Source organism: Acinonyx jubatus, chromosome F2, assembly GCF_027475565.1.
Source record: "Acinonyx jubatus isolate Ajub_Pintada_27869175 chromosome F2, VMU_Ajub_asm_v1.0, whole genome shotgun sequence".
In the NCBI taxonomy this organism is placed as follows: domain Eukaryota; kingdom Metazoa; phylum Chordata; class Mammalia; order Carnivora; family Felidae; genus Acinonyx; species Acinonyx jubatus.
The window spans coordinates 9,026,150-9,039,169 of NC_069394.1; the positions used below are offsets into that span (position 1 = coordinate 9,026,150).

The 13,020-nt window shown below is 49.1% G+C and overlaps 1 protein-coding gene across 5 annotated transcripts in view; it reads right to left on the bottom strand.

Moving 5' to 3' along the window:
- The window catches only part of TG (thyroglobulin), a 253,423-nt gene that overhangs the window by 127,276 nt on the left and 113,127 nt on the right, over positions 1–13,020 (bottom strand). For 4 of the 5 annotated variants that reach the window (XM_053208437.1, XM_053208436.1, XM_053208435.1 and 1 more), the window contains one exon: positions 9,051–9,080. The exons of the other annotated variant lie outside the window; for it this stretch is intronic. In XM_053208437.1, the coding sequence (XP_053064412.1) occupies positions 9,051–9,080 (30 nt within the window). The remainder of the gene's footprint in view (positions 1–9,050; positions 9,081–13,020) is intronic. 5 annotated transcript variants of the gene reach the window in all.

A 13,020-nucleotide genomic window follows, 5' to 3' on the forward strand; every position in this document is an offset into this window, starting at 1 on the left:
CTCCAGAGCCACGTCTTTCTGACCTTGGGACCCAGCTTCTCTGCCGCAGACCCCGGGCTCTCATTTTCTTACACGTCCTCCACGCGTTACTATTTTCATGGTCAGTACAAGTGGCGTTTTTGCAACATGACCAAACTGAGCTGCATATTTTTAGGCGGTGAGGACACTGCAATTTCACAGAAGACTTATGATGGGGTTGCAGGACCATCCTGCCAATTACGGGCTTAAAATGGAAGCCTTGGCCACACTCCGTGTTTAGCTTGATGTCTGGGGGAAAGCGCTTAGAATTGAAGGGTAAATTTCATCTCTAAAGTGAGAGTCCGCTCATCCGTCGCCACCCCAGGGCCTGGAGCCAAGTCTCTGCCACACCCTCGTCCTGTCCCCTTCCCCCCAGCTGGCGGGGACCCTAGGACGGGCGGCTGTTGTTGTGCAGAACCCAGCATCTGGGGCTCATGCATCTCATGCAAATTCCGAGAACAAGTTCTTTGTGCATGTAAACCTACGATAAAGCCTGGAAGCTGGGGGGATCTTGGAAGCATTTGGGGGCGGGGGGGGAGTTTACCATCAGACCCACCCAAAGGATGTTATCTGTGGCATATTGATGAGTTTCCTTTCCCCCCCACTTCTGTTTCAAATATATTTTACACACTGCAATGCCAGCATCACCTTAAAAAAAAAATCTCCCCTTGAATGTGAAATGCCACATGTATCATATATTAAGTACTTACATATAAATGAATTTTGTCTGCTGGGTAACCTTTTCTTTTATTCATCTGTTTGTAAATTCTAGCCCCGCCCTCATGCTGCTTTAAGCATTTTATCACCAAAGCCTTCCCAGATTACTTTCTCTTTAAAAAATATTTCTTGGGGTGGCTCTGTTGGGCATCCGACTTCAGCTCAGGTCGTGATCTCGCAGTTTCTGGGTTCAAGCCCGTGTCGGGCTCTGTGCTGACAGCTCAGAGCCTGGAGCCTGCTTTGGATTCTGTGTCTCCCTCTCTCTCTGCTTCTCCCCTGCTCACACTCTGTCTCTCTCTCTCTCAAAAATAAACATTAAAAATAAGAAGAAAAAAAAATTTAAAAATCTATTTCTTGGCTATTTTTGGCTACTCATGCTACCAGATGAAATTCAAAGCCATTATATTAAGTTTCAAGAAAGCTCTTTTGGGATATTAATTGGAATGTCCTTCAAATTAAAAACGAACTTGGGAAGATTTTAGATTGTATTATGTTTAGGGTTTGATTTCATTAAGAATGGAATGGAACGTTTGCCCCATTATACAACAGTTACTGTTGGCGTAAAGGAAAGCCCTTTATTTGTGTGTGTTTATTTTCTGACAGGATCCTGAACTCCCTCAATGTAACTCGAAGACATGGTTGAAGGGCAGGCTCTCGTCCATGTGGCTACTTTGGAAATGGGGCCCAAACTGGATTGCAGATGTAGCAGTGACCTGCCTCCGGGGGTCTCTGGTTGAGCAGTCCTCTGCGGTAACCAGTTGAGTTCTAGATTTGTCCATTTATTCAACAACCACTCGGCGGCCTCCTCCTACATTCCAGGTACTAGACCTGATAGCAAAAAGGTAGAGCCCGGAAAAATGGGCTAATTAGCTAAAAAGTTTAGGATCCTTTCTACTTTCCATCAGTAATTCTCAAACTTTGGTGAATATAAAGAACTTGGTACAAATTCCACAGCCCAGGTGCTGTCCCCACGTCAACGAGCCTTCGCCTCTGTGCTCCTTACTAGTTTTCCAGGTGAGTCTGACACACAACCAAGTTGTGAAAATTGCCTTCCTCGGTTTCTGAAATATTCTTTTTTTTTTTTTTTTTTTTTTGATTTGGCCATAACTGATGGTGAAACTGCTTAGGCTGGTGAAAAGAGACAGTTCTGGGATCCAATCTCACTCACCCTGATGCTGTGTGTCCCTGGGCAAGTTCCTTAACCCCTCTGAGAAACTCCATTCTTGAAAAAACCTCATGTCTTTGTCTTAAACATTGCCCTTTCTCTGAATCTCTAATAAACACAAGGCCTTCAAGTGAATGGCATGTGACCACTAACATCCTGCTGTAAGTGTGCTCATCAGCCTCTTTGCTTGGAGCCCTTCTGAGTCAGCCTCAAGATACTAGTCCCTTCCCCCAGAGCAGAGGAAGGGAAGTGGGCAGAGGAAAAGACGGAGGTTGGCTCCCCTAGAATGACCGCCCAGCCTGGTAAGAACGGATGCCTCCTGGGGTACCCAGGGCTTGGCTGCCCCACAGCCCCATGGGCATGCGCTCTAGGTGTGCTAGATTCCGCTGCCCCCAGGGAAACTCCCCAGGAGCCACTACCGGGAAGGGGAGAGTACAGGGGGGTGATGAGCCTGCCCCTGAAACTGCCCGAAGCCAGACGATGAGCGAACACGTCAAGCAGCTGTAAGGAATGGTGGGCTCTGAGCGCAGGTCATGAATGAGACCTACGTGGTGAAGCTTCCGGGTTCCCTGAGTTTATCCCAGATCCCCATCCAACAGCTCCGTGAATTTGGGCAGCCCACGCCTTCTCTCCGAGCCTCCGTTTCCTCCTCGGCAAACCGGGGACACCCTGAAAACCTCCTCCTAGAGCGGTAGTCAGAAATGAGCCAGGGGGGTAGGTGGCCCCCCTACCCCCCACCACGCAGGTGCAGGGGGCGGAGCTTAGTGAACGCAGCCAATCGCATCACCTCTGAGGCATTTCGGTCTGTTTTCTCAAAAACTATGAAGGGCTGAGCCACACCCAAGTATGGGGGGTGAGGGGGAAGTTCCTCAAGGCGTAAAGGAGCCCAAAGCACTGCCAGTGACATCCTGACCTCTTTCCAATCCCTGCTCCCTCTTGCCCCACCCCAGCCTGGTCCCTGGGCGCCTGGCTTCCTGCCCATCCATCCCTCATTCTCTGCCCTCTGGCCGGGTGACTCCTCCGACTGGTCATAGGCACAGTAGAACCAGCCAGCATGCCTGCCTGAATACTCACTGGGCCTCAGTTTCCACAGCAGATCCGCTGCTGAATACAGCAACAAGGTTTTATGAGCTCAGCACAACCCAAAACGAAACCCTCACACAGCCCTCCATGCTGGTGTTTACCCCCACGTGGTGTTCTTGTTCCTCAGGAAATCCCCGCCACCATGCCCACCCCCCCCCGACATCCTATGGTCCTATGGCCTCACCTTGCCCTGTCCCTTCTGCCTGCTCGGCCCCTCTGGGAACAATTCCTTCTTTCCCACCCAGATTCCAGCCTCCTCAGTTTCACTCCGCCTACTGACACCTCCCTCTGGCCACTCTTGCCCCTCTCGAGCCACCGTCGCGCTGCAGCCAGGGCACCCCCCCACCCCATCTGACAGCACTTACTGCCCACCGTCCTCGGGGAAACAGGCAAAGCCATGGTCGGCAGGGCACGCTCACTGCGGAGTCCAGCTGCATGACACCCCCACCTTCGCAGGGGGCACCTGGGTGCTCCCCACTCTCGCCCACACACCAAACGCGTCAGATAGGGACACAGAGCCACAGAGAGGAAAGGCCACAGGGGACTCTCCAAGGTCACAGGGGAATGTTCAGGAGCTGTGCGGTTTCGCCTCTGCCTCACGATAGCCTGGGACCTCCTCAGTGGGGTAGTGACCCACAGATCAGCCCTCCTCGCCAGCAGCACGTGCATTCTATCCCCATTTTACAGAAGAGAAAAGTGAGTCCCAGAGAGGGCCGATGATGTGCTCCGGGCCCCACAGCTAAGAGGTGCCGACTCAGCATTTGAGCCTTGGTCAGCTCTGTGGCCTGGCATTCTACCGCACCCCCGCAGAGTTGTTGACGTGGGTGGGGGCAGAGCAGAGGGAGGGAGGAGGGCAGAAAGCAGCAGGTGGCAGGGCGGACCCCTCCGTGACTCTGGGGCAGCATGGGCTGCAACCTCGACATAGGTCGGCCTCCAGGAATATCCAGCTACTTCTGCTCCCTTCTGGAAAACACTGTATTCCCTTCAAATGTAGACTAAGTAAAAACAAAATCACGAGACTCCAGTATATTTGAAATGTTCAAATATATGGAAAATCATGGTTAATCCTGTTCTGTTTTTCTTCCCTCTCTCCCCTTCCTTCCTTCCTGTATTCCTTCCTACCTTTCTTTCCCGATACCAGTTAAAGGAGGAAATGCTTGATTTTGATTTCAAGGCTTAGAGGGGTTTTTCAACCATTAAAAATAGCTTTACCCTAGCCACACACACACACACACACGCACACACACGCACACACACGCACACACACACACCTGCAAACCTATGCTACTATAGAAGGTACGGGTCAGTTGCTGCCTGGCCGGGTAACCGGGTGTCAGTTCCTGCTCTGGCCCTCCTTTCTCTCATTTGAAAGCTGCGGGCGTGCTCGCCAGCGTTTCCGAAGCACATCAAAGTGCAGACATATCAGACCAGTAGCAAATACTCACTTCTCCCATCATTCAAATAATCACAGACCCATTTTGTCAATGAAAAGATCTAAAAAAAAAAAATAATGAGTGCAAGCTCTATAGCATCTGAAAACACACAGGATTCGCTCTATTTCTCTCGCACGCAGAACCAAAAAGAATTCCCATCAGCCCCTTGGCACTTATCAAAGTGATGGGCGCTGAATACGGAGAAAGCCTGAGGAAGGCTGGAGGCGGTTTCTATGCCCAGGCCGGCTGGCTGGGGTAAAACATCCAAGTTGGAAGCCTTTTGAGCAGGAAGAGTATTTCAGGCACCAGGAAGCCACCACGACCTTGAACGGGAGCAGGCCGTAACGGACCGTCTCATCCGGCTTTCACAGCTACACAGCCACAGGCGTTGTCTGCTGAGACAATCCCCCTACGCGCAGTCATTATGGGACAGGACTAACAGTCAGGCATCCTGATTTCTCACCAGACGCTGTCTTTCAAATGAGAACCACATCATACTGGGCTGTTTTTGCCCTTGCTAGCCCTCAGAAAAAAAACCAGATGTTCTTTTGATTACAGAGAGTCAGTAGGGGAGATAGAGAGAAAGAGAAAGAGAGATCCGTGTTATCGTGTGATGGCTTGAAAGATACAAATAGGACCTGAGGTGCCTGTGGGTCTGGCATTTCTTCAGGGAGAAACAGCAGACCCCGCCAGGCCTCTTTTGCAACATATAACACCAGAAAAACACCTAGAGACATGTTTACTTCTGTTCAGCCTCCAAATCGCCATTTATGAGCTCTCCAGGCAGCCACAGCTTTGTCTTTCCCTTTGCATCTCCAGAGCTTAGCCGAGGGATGACAGTGAGTCCTGGGGGTTGGAATGTGTTCCCTCAAGAGTCATACTTTGAAATCCTAACCCCCAGTCATTCGTAATATGACCCTATTTGGAGATAGGGTCTTTGCCGAGGTAATTGAGTTAAAATGAGACCATGAGAATGGCCCCTAATCCAGAATGACTGGTGTCCTCATAGAAAGGGGACATTCGGACACAGCGTGGCACATTCGGGGAAGGCGATGTGAAGACACAGGGAGAAGACAGCCATCTACAAGCCTAGGAGATGGTTCTGGAACAGAGCCAACGCTCGTGGCTCTCTGAAGGAACCAGCCCTGCCCACACCTTGATCTTGGACTCCAGCCTCCAGAGCTGTGAGAGAACAAATTCCCCTTGTTTCAGACCCAGTCTGCAGCATTTTGCTGTGGCAACCCTAACGGATTAATCCAGTGGGTGAATACTCAGTAGAAACATCCTTTCCTTGATTCACAGACAGTCTCCTGTGCCTCACTGTTGTGCCCGGACATGGAAAAGCCAGTCCCAATAATAAGACTTACCATGTAAAGTAATACAATTACAGTGGCCAATATTAATATTAAGAATTTCCTATTTACTAGACACACCGCAATGTGCTGTATGTGTTGTTTGGTTTAATACACACACAACTGTGGACATGGCTTTGCGATCACCTCTGCTCAGAGAGGCGGCATTGCATGCTCTTTGAAGTTTATTTATTTTGAGAGAGAGAGCGTGTGAGCAGGGGAGGGGCAGGGAGAGAGGGAGAGAGAGAATCCCAAGCAGGCTCCCCGCTGTTGGCACAGAGCCCAATGAGGGGCTCGATCCCACAAACCGTGAGATCGTGACCTGAGCTGAAACCAAGAGTTAGATGCTTAACCGACTAAGCCACCCAGGTGCCCCTGGCATTGCATGCTTTAAAGAGGGATCATTCGGGAAGCATTCTGGCTGGCTGAATCTTGGCTCTGCCTACCGCTAGCTCTGACTTTGCATAAATTACACTCTAAGTTTCAAACGTTATCTTGTTTTAATCTATGAACTGGAATAGTCATGTCACCTGTGTCCTAGGGCAGAGCTTCCCATATGTTAAGGGCCACGGTCTGCTACTGATCCTTCTAGCCTCCCTGGGGGGCAGGGGTGGAGGCAGCTAGGGCAGGTCCTCTCACCTGGCTATCTGAATGCAGACATCATCATCCCCAATGTGGGTCATGGCATGAAAACGTCAGTGTCCAGTCACCCTCTGGACACAGGGTGAGGGCTGAATGGATTAATCCCTGCAAAAGGCTTGGTGCATAATAAGTGCTCAACAACATTTATTAAAGACTTGACGCCCTTTGTCTCAGCCTCCAAAGCCAGAACTCCTCCTTCTAGGCCGTGTTGCTCAATGCACAAGGGCATATATGCTTATAAAATAGGGCGTTGTAGGGGTGCCTGGGTGACTCAGTCGATTGAGTGTCTGCCTCTAGGTTTCAGCTCAGGTCATGATCCCAGGGTCATGGGATCGAGCCCCATGTCAGGTTCCATGCTTAGCGTGGAGCTTGCTTAAGATTTCCTCTCTCTCCCTCTGCCCCTCTTCCCCTCTCTCACACAAATAATAATTTAATAAAATAACAATTAAAAATAATAATTAAAATTACTAAAATTATTAAATAATAAATATAATTAAAATTAATTAAAATAATGATTGATGATTAAATAATAATTAATTAATAAAATAATAATGACAATAAAATAATAATTAATAATTGTAAATAAATAATTGAATTATTAAAATAATAATAATTAAAATAATAATAAAAATAATTAAAAATACAATAGAATACAATACAATACAATAAAATACAATAAAATAAAATAAAATAAAATAAAATAAAATATAATAAAATAAAATAAGACAAAGGCATCTTCAACCAAACCACAAACATCAATAGCACTGATATGACTGTTGACACTCCCTCACCTCCCCGGTCAGGACTATCACACAATGGGGCAGAGCTCCAGCCTTGTGGCCCAGGAGGACCAGGAAAGACCCAGTGAAACAGTTCAGGGACTTGGGATAAAGAGAAGACAACCATTCTTCAGGCCAGGCCAGGGGCCAGCAAGATTTCTCGGTTAGAGGCCAGACAGTCAACATTTCAAGCTTCGCTGGCCACGTTTGTTCTCTCTTGCACATTCTCTTCTCTATCCTTTTATACAATCCTTTACAACTGTCCGAGGCCCTTCTTAGCTCACGGGTTGCACAGCAACAGGCTGTAGGCTATGGGTTGCCAACACTGGGCTGTGAGGGCCGTGGGCTTCAGATGCACGTGGCACGAGGGGTTGGGGCGGGGGGCAGGGGAGGTCTACGTTCTGGGACCCAGAACTGCAACAGGCAACTTGACAAGGAGTTTTGTGGTTTCTCCAGAAATGAGGGCTGGTCTGGGAGACGTCATCTGGGAGGTAAAATTGCTTTTTTGCTCTGTCGATGGATGTGCTTCCTAACTCCTTTACAAAAAGATGATGATTCGTTTGTTTTTTTCAAAATTGTTCTTATTTGGTAGAATGAAAAATTGGCAACCGTGACCTGTCCGAGAATACAAGGTAAACCACTAATCCAAGAGGAGAATGTAAGCCCACCTGTCTTCTCCACACCCACGTGGCCTCATCTCGCTCCGGATCCAGCCTCCTGCTGAAATCATGTCACTGCTGTCACAGCTGACCCGACCCTAGCTCTCCCCTCCCCAGTGTTGTGTCCTGGAAACCAGGGCCCTTACCATGGTCCTAATGTCCCCTTTCCCCTGCTTTGGGTCACAACCTCCTGACTATGGAAACTTCTAGTCTTTCTCATTAATTAATTACCCTCAATAGGGCAAGCCTGGTCATTCGACCACATTCTTCAAATTCTTTGCCATAATTTTCAGCTCACAATTTTCATTTCCACCCAGACCCTGCTGAAGTCTTGGGTGAATTTACCATCTACGGGGACTGTCGATGGTCCACTCACCACTCTGGTCTGTTTCCTGACCCCTTTAGTCCCAGAGACATTCATGTCCACTCGTTCCAGCCCAGAACGCCCACGGCCACATCCACACCCTAAACCAGCTCCCGACTTCCGCTGCGATGCCACTCTCCTCCCCCCTCTAGGGCACCCATCTTCACAGGTCTGTCCGAAGCCAGGGCCACCCACTGGTCCGCTGTTTCAGCTTCCCTTTTGCCAGTGCCCTCAACCCCGTCTTCCTGGTTAGATTAACCCAAGGGACTGCTTTGCCTGCAGCTTGTCTTGGTCAGCTGAGCACAACTCAAGCCACTTCCCCGGATAGATCGGCACCTTCACAACTTCTGGATCCCCAGCCTCACCTGAACCGTCAACCCCTTGGCACCCTCGTCCTCACCTCCTTCTGTTCTCTCTATCCACCACCTCTGGTGCCTGTTGCTCCGTCCAGGCCCAGCGCCGTCACAGCCCCTGCACCTTCAGCAGGTGCCCAACCTCTCGCCTCCCAGAGAAAAGAGGGACGGTCCTCAGCATTGTCCTCAACTCTGTGTCCCCCTCTCCACTCTCTATGAATCATCCCGTCTTCTTTCTTTCTTTCTCCTAGACAGAGGAAGGATGGCTGTTGGGACGGGTTCCCCCATCTGTGTTCTAGAGCTCGTTCTTTCTCACCGCCCCCCAGGGGCATCTGCAACCAATTACACCCCCAGGCCAGTCCTGCTCCCACCCCTCCTCTGTCTTTGGTCCATCCCTGGACACTGACACTTGACTCTTAGCATAAAAACACACTCAAATGCCCCCCCTTGAAAACAAGACGTTATTCTACCCCACAGTTTCTTACCTTGGGGGTTAGATTTCCAGGGCCGATTTTCTGAAAATAGAGGCAAAATCTGGTATGTATGGAGGGGCATACTGTTTCAATACATTATCGGGGGGCGGGGTCATGACCCAAGACAGATAGTTGCCAACGAATGGGCCACCTTCTCCTTCAGCTGTCAATCTTGCCCTCTCTTTTTATTCAGAGCCAACATTCTTGGGAAAAGTTTGTAGCTTCTACTTTCTCAAATCACTACTATTTCGCTTTTCCCCTCATCATCCCACCACATTCATAAAGTGCTTGCCTAGCCCGGTGAATGTCTGTAGTCCCCATCGTCCTTGAAATTGGTGGTCACATCTCCCTTCCCTGGTTTCCGTGACACCCCACGCCACCAGCATGCCTCCTATATTCCTCCTGCTTCCCCTGGCTTCTCTCCTTCTCTTCCCTTCCATGCTGTTGTTCCTCAGGGGTCTGTCCTTGACCTTCACTGTTGATATCTGACACACTCTCCACGGGCAATCTCACTGTCCCCATGACTTAAAGTACTGACGCACTGATGACCATCAGCACATCTCCAGGCCGGAAGCTTCACCCAAGCGCCATGCCGAGACAGTCTGTGCTTAGCAGACCCCTCCCAGCAGGTGGCCACGACGTATCCCAAACTCAGCCTGTTGAAAGCTGAGGGCTTACTCTTACTTCCATCCTTAGCCACGGTCTTCACCTGGTTCCCTTCTTATGCTCTCCGTCTCGGGAACTGGCCCCGCTACCCATGGGACTGCCCAACCTGAAGTGTTAAATGTTGTCCCCGACTGGTGTTCAGGTAGACTGAATGTCCACCTAGAAAGGACCTGAGAGAAGGAAAATTAAAACAAATACTCTTTCAAGTCCAAATCTCAGGTTCTACCATCATAAGTGGACGCTCTCCCCGGAAAACACATCCAGCCAAAACATGGCCTCCAACGCTTCTCGAGATCTGTCTGCTGCCTCCCTTACCTACCTCCTCAGTCACATCTCTCTTCGTTCTACTCCCTACCACCCTAAACTCACGTCTGGAGGTCTAGCCAATCACCCCGTGTTGTACGACGTTGTTCCTCTCATCTGACATACGCTTGGTAAGTGAAGTGAGTTTATTCACGCAGTGAACTCATGTCATCCTTTAGGACGTAATTCAGATGTCACTTCCTACGCACACCCTTCTGAGGCTCCCACCTCCACTACCGCCAGCCTATTCCACTGATCTGTCTACTGTTCCACTAATAAGTCTACTGTTCTACGAATAGACTGCACTGCAATTTCCTTATGTTTTCTATCTCTGTTAAATTATGAGCTCCTGGAGACCAAAGACTCCGCCTCAGTTTTCATTGCTTGTCTGAGCCCTATCATAATAGTATATAAAAATCTCAACAATAGAAATAGTAACATAGCTGTAGGTGGCACTTGTTAATGTTCCGTGTGCTGACAGGAACAATAATATCAATATTTTGCGTGTATTTTGCGTCCTAAATGTGTATTTCATGAATGAATTGATGAAGTTCCTTAACTGGTAAAGAACGAATGGGATGCCAAGTATTTTTTTTATCTCTATAAAGATTAATACTATGATTATTCGCCTACCACAAGACCTCGAGTGGATCAGTGGCAGAACCGATCACCTAGGAAACAAATCATGGTCCACCAATTTAATAAGATCTCACTCTTCTGTGGCACATTCCAGTTGATGAAACATTTCATTGACACTACAAGATGTAATCACTACATCAGCCTATGCATCAACGGTATTACTGTCACTCTTTTTCAAGGGACTGAACTGAGGCTCTGAGCTGGTATAGGACGTGGCCACAGTCACGGCTCGTGGTTAGCGAACCAAAGGCTTAACAAAGACTTCCCCCTCCCAGTACCCACTTCGCCGCAGCTACCCCTCTCTCCCCGGGACTCCACTTCAGAGACAAAGTGGTTCCCTTTCTGTGTTCCCTGCCTGTGTTTTGCAGGCAAAGGTTTCCACAGACATCTGAAATGGGCCAGCCTCTGCCGAGGTTATGAGCTGTGGATGGGTGAATAATCATCTTTTACACCAACTTCAAAGACACTGCTGGAGAAAATTCCTAACTAAGAAAAAGATAGGCACGTGGGACCAGACTTGGGACAATCCTCCCTCCGTGTCCTCCTGACAAACTACTAAGTTCATCACAAGCCAAATTCCTACTGGAAATTCAAAGGCTCGGGATAAACCTGATTTCTCTCTGGGAAGGTTGACTCCTATCAAATGGACCCCTCCAAATTCCCCCCCACATACAAAGGCAACCGGGGAGCTGGTACGATAACGGGGTTTTCTGGGAGCATGTGAACTCTTTCTTGGGGTCACTGTGTGTGATCCTGGGTGCTGGATAAAATTGCCGAAATTCAGAGGCATAAATGCGTATGGAGCACCAACGTGAGATAATCAGAGAAATTCCAATAGTTCAGAGGTTTTTTTGGACAAAGAGCATCAGGCAGAGGCTGGCCTGACCTCTCAGTGGACTGTGGGTAACTCGCCCAAGGTCATGCAGCTGGTCTGGACCCAGGCGGGCAGACTCCTGAGGCTCTACTCTGCCTTTCGGGGCATGCTGGCAGTAAGGGCAGCTACGGCTGTCACCACTGTCTGTTAGGGGCTGCGTGTGACAGGCACTGTACTAAGCACTGCCCTCCATGCTGCATCCAAATCTCACGGCCACTTGTGGAGGCAGGGCTATTAGGAAGTCTGCCTTAAGGATGCTGAGGCTCAGAGCAGTGACGTGACGTGCCCTGGGTCACACAGAGTAAGAACAGAACTAGAATTGAAACCCGGATTCACCCCATCCATGCCACAGTCTCTCTGCTTCACTGCTCCTACTTCTACAAACATCTGCCCAAAACTGCTTGCCTGTGCGTAAGTTATCACAAAAACAGAAAAACAAAGGCCACGCCTTAAAGCACAACGGAGCCAATCGTCAGAATTACAAAAACAGAAAACTCAGAGGGAAGTTTAGAGGCCATTTAAGCCACCTCCTCACACCGCAAGGGCATCTCCAACAGGCTCGACTTCTCCAGTGATGGGGAGCTCATCACCTCAATCTCCATCAGAGCGAGATCACCAGTGCCTTCTCCTTCCATCATCTGACCCCATCTCCTTCTCGCCCCGTCCCTCACTGGTCCCCTCAGGATGCCAGACGCCCCGATCCATACTGAAGGCTTCCCTCAATCCCTTCTGAGCTGGGCCCTCTCGTCTCCTGGACTTTGCCCATGTAGGAGGGAAGGTGACTGCCTCCTTCATAAATCAAATCCCACTCCTCCAAGGGGATCAGAGGTCAGAATTCCGCGGAGACTCAGCAGTAGGGATGAAGAAAATGAGGAATGACCACAGAATCGTTAAAACAAAACACAACTTAATATAGCACTAGCCGCTTAGAACATGGCATTACTATCTTGAACCAACGGTTAATATTATTATAATCCGTGAAACTAAAGGAAATCTACCCCTGTGGATGGACTGCAATTCAGGGACAGTTGGGTTCACAGACCACTATGCAGAGTGACTTGAGGGGCTCTAGGAAAGGCAACCTGTCTAAAACACTTCTCCTAAATACTGGTCAAATCGTCTGAGCAACAACCATTTTCTGGTTTATCCGCTTGTTGAAATGTGAAAACTCTTGTAGAAGATATCATATTAAAGTAATATCAAGTATTTGCAGCGTGAATTATTTTGTCAACTCCTCAACTCCATTTAAATGTTTTATTCATTTATTTTGAGCGAGGAAGGGGCACAGAGAGAACCCCACGCAGGCTCCACACTGCCAGCGCCGAGCCGGACACGGGGCTCGATCCCACGGACCGCGAGATCATGACCTGAGCCGAAATCAAGCCTCGGTCGCTTAACCGACTGAGCCCCCCCCCCCCCCCGGGCGCCCCAACTGCACTGGGTTTCACGAGAGTTCTCTAGCAGAGCACTAGGAAATAAAACAATAAATAAGCAAGGTGC